Source organism: Crocuta crocuta, unplaced genomic scaffold (assembly GCF_008692635.1).
Source record: "Crocuta crocuta isolate KB4526 unplaced genomic scaffold, BGI_CrCroc_1.0 scaffold13, whole genome shotgun sequence".
Lineage (NCBI taxonomy): Eukaryota > Metazoa > Chordata > Mammalia > Carnivora > Hyaenidae > Crocuta > Crocuta crocuta.
In genome coordinates, this window is record NW_027530007.1 from 5,085,667 (window position 1) to 5,094,470 (window position 8,804).

General features: G+C 62.8%; 3 protein-coding genes across 7 annotated transcripts in view; 2 read left to right on the forward strand and 1 right to left on the reverse strand.

Moving 5' to 3' along the window:
• The first annotated feature begins 6 nt into the window (after positions 1 to 6).
• On the forward strand, positions 7 to 4,685 carry TNFRSF25 (TNF receptor superfamily member 25). 5 transcript variants are annotated; one of them, XM_077763874.1, is made up of 8 exons: positions 7 to 1,684; positions 1,877 to 2,011; positions 2,371 to 2,538; positions 2,633 to 2,711; positions 3,444 to 3,499; positions 3,582 to 3,689; positions 3,884 to 3,918; positions 4,422 to 4,685. In XM_077763874.1, the coding sequence occupies exons 1-8, from the start codon at positions 1,294 to 1,296 to the stop codon at positions 4,626 to 4,628; spliced, it is 1,179 nt and encodes a 392-aa protein (XP_077620000.1). In that variant the 5' UTR covers positions 7 to 1,293; the 3' UTR covers positions 4,629 to 4,685. The 5 variants fall into 5 exon arrangements, with proteins under 5 accessions (XP_077620000.1, XP_077619999.1, XP_077620001.1 ...); XM_077763873.1 differs by having other exon boundaries at positions 3,881 to 3,918; positions 4,422 to 4,684; XM_077763877.1 differs by lacking the exons at positions 7 to 1,684; positions 1,877 to 2,011 and having other exon boundaries at positions 2,150 to 2,538; positions 3,881 to 3,918; positions 4,422 to 4,682.
• A 56-nt stretch (positions 4,686 to 4,741) lies between these two features.
• Positions 4,742 to 4,981, forward strand: LOC144231485 (tumor necrosis factor receptor superfamily member 25-like; the record flags this gene model as incomplete). The annotated part of the gene is made up of 1 exon (XM_077763983.1): positions 4,742 to 4,981. A coding segment is annotated over one exon (240 nt), but the record flags the coding sequence as incomplete, so codon positions are not given.
• Positions 4,982 to 5,409: 428 nt separating this feature from the next.
• ESPN (espin) overlaps positions 5,410 to 8,804 on the reverse strand; it is a gene marked incomplete at its 5' end in the record, with an annotated part of 28,677 nt that continues 25,282 nt past the window's right edge. Inside the window, 3 exon segments of the mRNA XM_077763984.1 lie at positions 5,410 to 5,902; positions 6,983 to 6,994; positions 7,093 to 7,172. Of these exon segments, the coding sequence (XP_077620110.1) occupies positions 5,755 to 5,902; positions 6,983 to 6,994; positions 7,093 to 7,172 (240 nt within the window).

Here is an 8,804-nt window from a genome sequence, read left to right on the forward strand (position 1 = left end):
CCCTGCAGGGTCCCTTCTTCTCTGCTCCCTGAAGTCACCAGCTCCAACCCCCTGGGGTGGGCTCCCCGGTGGCCTTTCCCTCCCCCACCCTCCTCTGGCCCCAAATGGGACGTTTGCTCTCCTATGCTCTCCTCCCTCCCTCCCAGTCCCGCTGGCCGCCCCGGGCTTGGGCTGGGCTCTGTGTAAAGTTGCATATTTATTGAGCTTTTGATTCTTTTATAAAGACTTGTATATACTACCGGAAGAAGTTCTTTGCTTTTGGAACCAGCCCCTTTCCTGACTCGGGTGCACTTGACCTGGGGGGACAGGTGCCTCTCCCTCCTGTCGCCCTCTGTCTGTGGTAGGGGACCCTTGGAGGAGACTGTGGAAAAGCCTTAGTGAATTAACAGGGCAGAGATGACCAGACCAGCACCCCAAGATCAACTCCATCTCCTGCCTCAGCTGCTAGGTCCTCCCTAGGGCCCCCCATGAAGTGCTCCCTCCCATGAGGTGCCTCATGGGCCCTGCCCTGGGTGGTCCCCGTAAACTTATGCCAGGGCGGGCAATGTGTCTCAGGCTCTACTGAGAATGCCCGCTGGGACTCTCCTCCGGGGGCGGGGCCCCGGTACCCACACCCAGACAGTCTCTGGGGAGGCTGGGTCTCCCAGTTGCATCGTTGTGGCCCAGCCCCTCCCGGCTGAGGAAGGGCTCTGAGGCCCAGAGGAGGGAAGTCACTTCAGCTGGAAGTGGTAGTCTCAGGGCTGGGGCTAGAACCCAGGTGTGAGGACCTGGACGCTGCCCTGTCCTGTGTGCACCTTGCTGCCCCCCCAGGCCGCCTCAGGTGAGCTCAGGTGCGCAGGGGCAGGCTGCGTGGGCTGGGGGCCCCGCCCTGGCCCCCACCCCTGAGGCGGGCTCCCCCGGGGCTGGCTTGGGACAGAGCGGGCGGAGCGGGGGAAGCCCCCGGGCTGGCGCACGCCTGTCATCCGAGGGCCCAGCGAGGCGCCAGGAGCCATGGACTTGCGGCTGGGGGGCTGCACGGCCGCGGTGGCCGCGGTGAGTGGGAGCACGGTGGAGGGGGGCGGACAGCCCGGAGCCTGACCCCAGGCCTGGGTCGCTGCGCTAAGAACCAAGGGGCCCCACTTCGCGGGGAAGCGTGCCAGCACCACCACCAACCCCTCTCGACTTAGAGACTCTGCTAGTTAGAGGCTCAGTCGGGCGGGGCCCTTCCGCTGAAAGGAAACCCCGCGCGGGGGGCCAGAAGGGTCTAGGGGCCCCAGGCAGAGAAGGATCCGGGTCCTCCGCCTTACAAAAAGCATGAGTGAGGATGGGGCCCCCTGTGCCTGCCCCTGGTGCCCTGGCGGAGGGAAACGAGAGAGAGGGGCGGGCAGGAGACTGCCTCTCTGCCTCTCTCTCGCCTGCTCTGCACGCGGGGGAGGGCGGCCTCCTTACCCCACATCCACAGCACCTCCCGCTCCAGAACCCGAGAAGAGGGCCGCTCTGAGGGCAGCCGCGGTGGGGGACCTCGGCAGTGGGGAGATCCGGCAGGGAGGGGCCCCGCGTGGCCAGCAGCCACCTGTCTTCCAGGCCCTGCTCCTCGTGCTGCTGGGCGCCCAGGGCCAGGGAGGCACACCCAGTCCAAAGTGTGACTGTGCTTCCAACTTCCAGAAGAGGAACGGTCTGTTCTGTTGCAAGGGCTGTCCAGCCGGTGCGCAGCTGAAGGGGCGGGAGGGGTGTGGGGGGAAGTGCAGGCAGATAGAGGGAGATGGGGTTCAGGCGGGGTCAGGAGACACGGGGAGGCTGTGGGGGCGGGGAGGAAGTAGGGAGCCAGAGATAGGAGAGGAAGGAGGGGAAAGTGGGAACCCCCGTTGACCGTCTGACCTGGGTCTGGCTCCCACAGGGCACTACCTGAAGGCCCCCTGCCCAAAGCCTTGTGGCGCCTCCACCTGCCTCCCGTGCCCCCGCGGCACCTTCCTGGCCAGGGAAAACCACCACGAGACCCGCTGCGCCCGCTGCCAAGCCTGTGATGAGGAGGGTGAGGGGCCTAGTGCTCAGTGGGGGACTCTTGAGGCCACGGCCAGCCCATTTCTGAAGCAGGCGGCGGGCTTGGGCTTGACCTCTGGTGGGACAGCCCTGCATGCACCCATCCCAGGCCCCTCCCCCTGGATCCCGCCCTAGGATTCCTGTGCCCCTCGCTTCCTGACAACCCGCCGATCTCTGTTTATGCCTCAGCCTCTGATCTGGGGCCATCTCCATGCTTCTCTCCCTTCGGGGGTGGCCCCGTCTCCAGGCTGCCCCCGTCTCCATTCTCCAGGGGATCTGCCCCAGGTCCCCACTGGGGGCTCCGGCCCTGATGACCTCCACTCTCCCCATCTCCCTGAATGCTCTTGCCAGTCTCCCAGGTGGCCCTGAAGAACTGCTCAGCAGTGGCAGATGCCCACTGTGGCTGTGACCCGGGCTGGTTCCCCGAGTGCTTAGTCAAGCCCTGCAAGGACGGCTCCCCCTTCCGCTGCCACCCGTGCTCAGACTGCAGGGCCCTGCACCGCCACACCCGGGAGCCCTGTGAGTACCCTGCTCTGGGCTGCCTGCCCCTCGACCACCCCCTCCCGAACTCCCGCCGCCCTTCCTGATGCGCAAGCCATCTCCCGGACTACAGGTTCCGTCAGAGACACCGACTGTGGGACCTGCCTGCCTGGCTTCTATGACTATGGCAACAGCTGCGTGTCCTGCCCCACGTAACGTCCTGGCTGCCCTGGGACAGGGAAAGGGGGGCTGGGAGCACAGTGGGGTCTCGGGGAAGGCGGAGGGAGGTTGATCCTGTGCTGGGTGGGCGCCATTTCAGGCAGACATCGGATACTGAAGGGAAATCTACATTCACCCTGTGTCAGATAAATACAGTGTGTGTGTGTGTGTGTGTGTGTGTGTGTGTGTGTGTGGCTGTGGGGGGGGGGTGTCGCTCTGTCAGACTTTCCTTTAGTAATCTTTCCAGCGGTACCTTAAAGGAGCATAGGATGTGACCATTTATAGAGTCAAGTTGGTATGGTTTTAAAACTGTATGACCTGCCACTTGTTCTCTGGGAGATCTTGGGCAAGTGACTTCACCTCTCTGGTCTGTGGCTTCCCCGTGTGTTAGCAGATTCTCCCNCAGGGCTTTCTTAAGCATCTACCATTTTCCAGAGATGTTCTAGGTGCTGGGGATACAACAGGGAACGAAGTAGGCAAGTCCCGGTCCTCACGGAGCTGGCATTCTAGCAACCCTCAATCTAGTCTAGAAAAAGCTCCGTAAATAGTGTTGTTGCTATTGTTCCTGGGGACACCGGTGAAGTTTCAGCAGTCCTTTGGGAATGTTCCGGGGTACTGTGGCGCCCGGGGAAGAGGCCAGGGGAGGGGAGGGCCTCCGGGATGGGGAGGAGGGGTCACTTGTCCCGGCGTCTACTCCCTCACCCCCCCCTCCCCCCTTCTTGCAGGAGCACCCTCGGGAGCTGTCCCGAGCCCTGTCTGGCTGTCTGCGGCTGGAGGCAGAGTAAGCGCTGTGCTGGGAATCGGGCAGGGCTGTGGGGAGGCTGGGTGTGGCCGCGCCCCACCCCTCACCCGCTGTCCTTCAGTGTTCTGGGTCCAGGTGCTCCTGGCTGGCCTCGTGGTCCCACTCCTGCTGGGGGCCTCGCTGGCCTACACATACCACCGCTGCCGGCCCTGCAAGCCCACGGCTCCTGGTAAGCACACGCAGGCGCACACACGTGTCTAGGGGCACGGGGTCAGCATGCACGGCCCAGAGCCCACTCACCCCTGATGCCGAGGGGGAGACTGAGGGCGTGGGTGGTGCGGGGGAGCCCAGGAGGAGCTGGACCGGCACCCAGGTCTAGGAGTCTGGCCTGGTTGCTCATGGAATGCTCTTGTCTCTCAGCAGATGAAGTTGGGTTGGAGGCCCTGACTCCCCTACAGGTAAGAGTGTTCATCATGTTCAGGGAAGAGAGTGAGCAGGATCCCAGGCCCCAGGCTTCTGGAGCTGAGAGGCTGGGCCATTATTGTGACTCGGGGTCCCCCGTGCATGGCTCGGTGGCTGGCACAGGGTAGGCCTAATGAGCGCATGTGCATTCCCTGCGTAGTCAGTGAATGAGAACAGCATCGCCCTGTCTCTAAGTGGCTTTCAGTGCGGCGGGGTGCAGACGCGTAAACAGGAGCTAACAACAGTTAGGTGGGATGTGTCACCATAGCGAGGCCTCCACAGGGCTGGGGCACAGGGAAGGGCGGCCGGACAGGGTTATTTCAGGCAGAGGAGCTTGTTCTTTTGGGCCACACAATGAGAGATGATGGCGGACTGCGGGAGGCAGCCTAGAAGAATGTTTGCTGACCGATCCAGGGAATGGCTACTCCCAGCTAGAGACCCCAGAAAGGGGGCCTGACTAGGCTAGGTGGGCTGACCCGGGACATCTCTCGGCTTCCAGGCCACCCACCTCGCACCCAGGGACAGCGCCCTTCTAGCGCCACCCTGCAGCGGTGAGAAGGTGCACCCCATCCAGTTGGCAGGCAACAGCTGGACGCTCGGCTCCCCTCACATCCAGGAGGCTCCCTGCGCGGAGGTGATGTGGTCCTGGGACCCGCCGCCCAGCGGCAGAGCTCTCGGTAAGAGACCTCACCGCCTGAGGCCTTGACCCCATTCTCCTGAGCCCGAGGTGAGAAGTAGTGGTTTCCTGAGGCACCACCTGCCCACTTCCCGAGCTGTCCGCGCGCGCCTCCCTGGCCCCCGCTCTGCCCGTGGCCTCNCCCCGCGGGCTCGCCGGCCACCTCGCTGCAGCCGGGCCCGCAGCTCTACGACGTGATGGACGCGGTGCCGGCGCGGCGCTGGAAGGAGTTCGTGCGCACCCTGGGGCTGCGCGAGGCGGAGATCGAGGCCGTGGAGGTGGAGGTCGGCCGCTTCCGCGACCAGCAGTACGAGATGCTCAAGCGCTGGCGGCAGCAGCAGCCCGCGGGCTTGGGCGCCGTCTACGCGGCGCTGGAGNCTTAACGCGTGTAGACATTTTATGTCACTTATTAAGCTCCTGGTAGGGCCCTGCGTAGCAGCGCCGCCGCCCTCCCTGCCCCGTACCCCCCGTGTTCTGCCTCAGGCAAAGCGGCATCGACGGACATCGGGAGGGGGCAGGAGATGGCTCAGCAATGTCCCGGCCTGACCTTGGCCGAGGCCTGGGTATTAAATCTGTGAAGAAAAGCTACCGCTTGGTGTTTCCGAGGGGTTGTGGTGTTAAGTGGCCCGGGCTTCGTTTCCTGGGGGGGCGTCGAAAGGCCCAGAAGCCTTAACGCCCCAGACTCGGGGACCCACGGTGGGGCCCAGGAGGGCCCCTGGCGCCCCAGCCGCCGCCCTCCCGCTCGGCTGGGCTTGGCCTAGTTACCCGATGGCGAGAGGAAGTCGTGGCTACGGCGGCGGCGCGCGNAGGCGTGGGCGCGCGCCCCGCGGGAAAACGAAGTCACCACCCACGCGGCTGGGGAGCACTCTGCACGACCTTCACCGAACATGCAAATATATGTAAATAGGCATGCAAATAAGCAGCATCTTTTTTGCGTCAACAGCTTGCTTGGGCACTTTTTCTGGGCGAGAGCGGCGGGCGCGCTCCAGCGTCACCCCGGGCTGGGGCTGCGGGGGCCGGAGCGGGGTCAGGGAGGGGTTCCAGCGCGGGAGGGGGAAGGCAGCGCGGCTCCCAGCCCTCTCCGCCCCAGCCTGGCAGGCCGGGGCAGAGACTGGGGCCCCCCCGAGCTCACGCGGCTCTAGCAGGAGGGCGGCATCTAGTACTTAGCGATGTCCCCCTTCTTCAGGATGATCTGTCGCTGCCAGGGCGCCAGCTTGCTCTCGTCGTAGCCCAGCGTCCGCAGCTTCTCCGACTGCTCTTTCTCCCGCTGCATCTCCTCCTGCTTCTGTCGCTCCTCCTCTTTCCTAGGCACCGTGTGGGGGGCAGAACCCCCCGCAAGCGTGAGCGGGTGGGCCAAGCCCCGGGAGCGGGTGGTGGGTGGCAAGTAATGCATTACTGGGGGCAGGGGCTGGGTGGCTGAGGACAGAGGGACTGATTAACGGCGGCCAGGGCAGTGGGTTCTAGGGGCAGAAGGGCTGGGTGATTGGGGACTGGGGTTGGGTCAGGAGCCACAAGGCTATGGAACAGGGAGGGGCTTGTTTGGGGGCAGACTGGCGTCACTGGGGCACACACAGGAGCCGGGTGAGGGAGAAGCTGTGGCTCAGTTATTTCTGGCTGGGGTATTACTGGAAATGGGTGCTGGGTCAGGAGTGTGGCAGAGGGTGAAAGGGATGTCCTGGGGCCAGGACCCAAGTTAGGAGGGACCACAAGACTTGGAGGCAGTGGTGGCTAATTAGGGGCAGTTATTATACCATAGGGGCTGGAGACGCACTGTTGACAAAGGCCACTAAACACAGGGAGCTAGTGAGCATCTGAAATGGCAGAACTGAGATGTACCATACGTGTTAAAACGCACACGGCATCTCGAAGACTCTGCTTCTTAAAAGACTGTAAAACATCTCACCAGTAACTGTTAGACTGGTTCTGTATTGAAACACTATTTTGATACTTTGGGTTAAGTAAAATATCAATGTTAAAGTCACCTTTCTCTTTTGATTTTTTCAAAGCGGCTACTAGAAAACTTAGCATTACACAGTGGCTCGCACTGTATTTCTGTAAGCACTGGGCTAGATTCCTGGGGCAGAAACCACGCTTTGAGGGACAGAGGTCAAGGTTACTGACAGTGACGGGGGCTCATAACTGAAGGCTAGGTTAATGGAAGATGAGGGGCTGGGTAATCCAGGTCAAGGTTGTTAGGGCATAAGATCTAGACTTCGGGGCAGGGGCTAAGTTGCGGGGAGAGAGGAGTCTGGGGGCATTCTGGGGAGCAGAGAGGTTTGCTACAAACCAGAGTGACGAGGGAGTGTGGTCAAGATGGGGCTGCATGAAGGGAAAAAAGGGCTGTGCCTAAGTCAGGGAGGGGCAGCAGGCGGGCCCACACTCACCGCTTCTGCTCCCTAGAGGAAAAAAGAGACAGCATTATTTGGTGCCACCACCTCGGGGACATGATCAAGACACCCTTCCAGGTCCTGAAGCTTCCGGTTCCCCAGCTCACCTCTCCTCTTCAAGCTTCTTCCGCAGGAGGTCCCGCCTCCAGGCAGGCATGCTGGCCAGCCGGGCCTCCTCCTCTTCCTCCTGAAACACAAGCACAGAGCTTCAGGACCAGCATGGGCTGGGGGGCGGGGGTTCAGAGGGGGTGCACCCCCAACCCCGGGGGACCTGCACTGGTCAGGGACAATGGGATACAGATGTCCCTCTACAGGACAAATAGATGAAGGTGCCTGGCCACAACCCCCTTAGAGGGGGACCTCCAGTGCTCTTCCCCCTCATAACTCAGGCCCCCTGTGTCCTAGAGGTGGCGCCAGAGAGCTCAGAGCTAAGGTGTAGGAGAGGAGCAGAGAATGGAATTTCCAACTAGGGCAGGCTGACAGATGGCTCCAGGCCCCTGACCCCCGCTCTCTGGGCAGACCCATACTTGGGCACCCACAGACCAGCCAGCTCAGAGAGGCTCAAGCTGGCCTCCGCTGCGAAGGACCTTCTGGCCTAGGCGGGTCCTATTCCGCAGTGGAGCAGACACTACCTCTACAACTGTGCGGCCGCATGGACTCTGCAGGGGCGGAGGCGGGCATCCAACACAGGCAGCTTACAGGAAAGAGTTTTATTACGTGGATGTTACAGAGGAGAACACGTCACACGGAACACTACACACGTGGCTCCCTTGACCTCAAAGTAGTAGCTGTGAATTCCAGTGCGAAACCAAAGAGAGGAGAGCCACACTGCTCCCGGGGGGTGGGGGTGGGGGACCCATGGTCCCTCGCTCAGAGGGCGGCTTCTTCCACCTGGCTACAGCGCAGAGCCTGGCAAGACTGTAGGGCCAGAGGGGAAACCTGGTTAGTCCTGTGCCATGCCCTGCCCCCTCTCTGGACTCTGCCCTACATTTGGTCACAGTGGGGCTTCAGAGGCTCTGGCAGCCTGGTCCTGGAAACTCTGGGTTTTCCAAGGCCACCCTGCTGGCTTCTGGGCTTTTTTTCCTGTGGGCTTCTGGCATCCAGAGGGCATCAGACAGGCATCCCAGCCTGGGTTCAGATGCTTGAGGGAGAAATTCTGATTTTTGCCGCTCAGAGGTCAAAAAGCTCTGCCTCCTTCTCCTTCCAGAAGGAGAAGCTGCGGTCGATGTAGCGGCAGATGTCCTCGTTGCTGAACTCGCCCATCTCAGACACCAGCTCCAGGGGGTCTTCCACGGGGGCTTCGGAACGAGGAGGGTCCCATGTCGGGGGAGGCGCGGCTGGCGGAGAGGGAGGCGCAGGCTGCGGCGCGGGAGCTGGGGCCTCGGGCTGCCGCTCTGGCCAGTCCACCGTTTGACCCGGAGGGGCCTTTTCGGCCGGCTCTCCCCCCTCCTCCTCCTCTTCTGTTTTCTCCCCGTCTCGCTCCTTCTCCGCCTCCTCTTCCCGGGCTGGCTCGGCCTCCGGGCCGTCTCCAAAAAACTGGCGCCTGAGGTCGTCGAAGCCGTCGCTCCAGCTGCGGCGGCCCGCCTCCACCTCCTCGAGCACCACGCGGTGGAAGAGGCGGATGAGCTCCCACGGGTGGCTGCCCAGCCTGTCGAACATCTCGTAGCACAGCAGGTGGCGGAACTTGCGCTCCTCGCGGCTCAGGCCCATCTCCAGCAGCTGGAAGTAGCCGAGCATGAACAGGTCCAGCGTGAGGCCGTCGTAGCGCGGGGGCGCGCCGCCGTCCAGCGGCGGCAGGAAGTGTTCGGGCCAGGACTGG

What these genes read in the sequence shown, in the direction of transcription:
- TNFRSF25 (XM_077763873.1), top strand. Translation starts at nt 1,294, where the DNA reads ATGAGTGAGGATGGGGCCCCCTGTGCCTGCCCCTGGTGCCCTGGCGGA. An exon ending in AGCTGCGTGTCCTGCCCCAC is followed by an intron (nt 2,712 to 3,443) that starts GTAACGTCCTGG and finishes CCCTTCTTGCAG; the next exon opens with GAGCACCCTCGGGAGCTGTC. An exon ending in CTGCAAGCCCACGGCTCCTG is followed by an intron (nt 3,690 to 3,880) that starts GTAAGCACACGC and finishes CTTGTCTCTCAG; the next exon opens with CAGATGAAGTTGGGTTGGAG.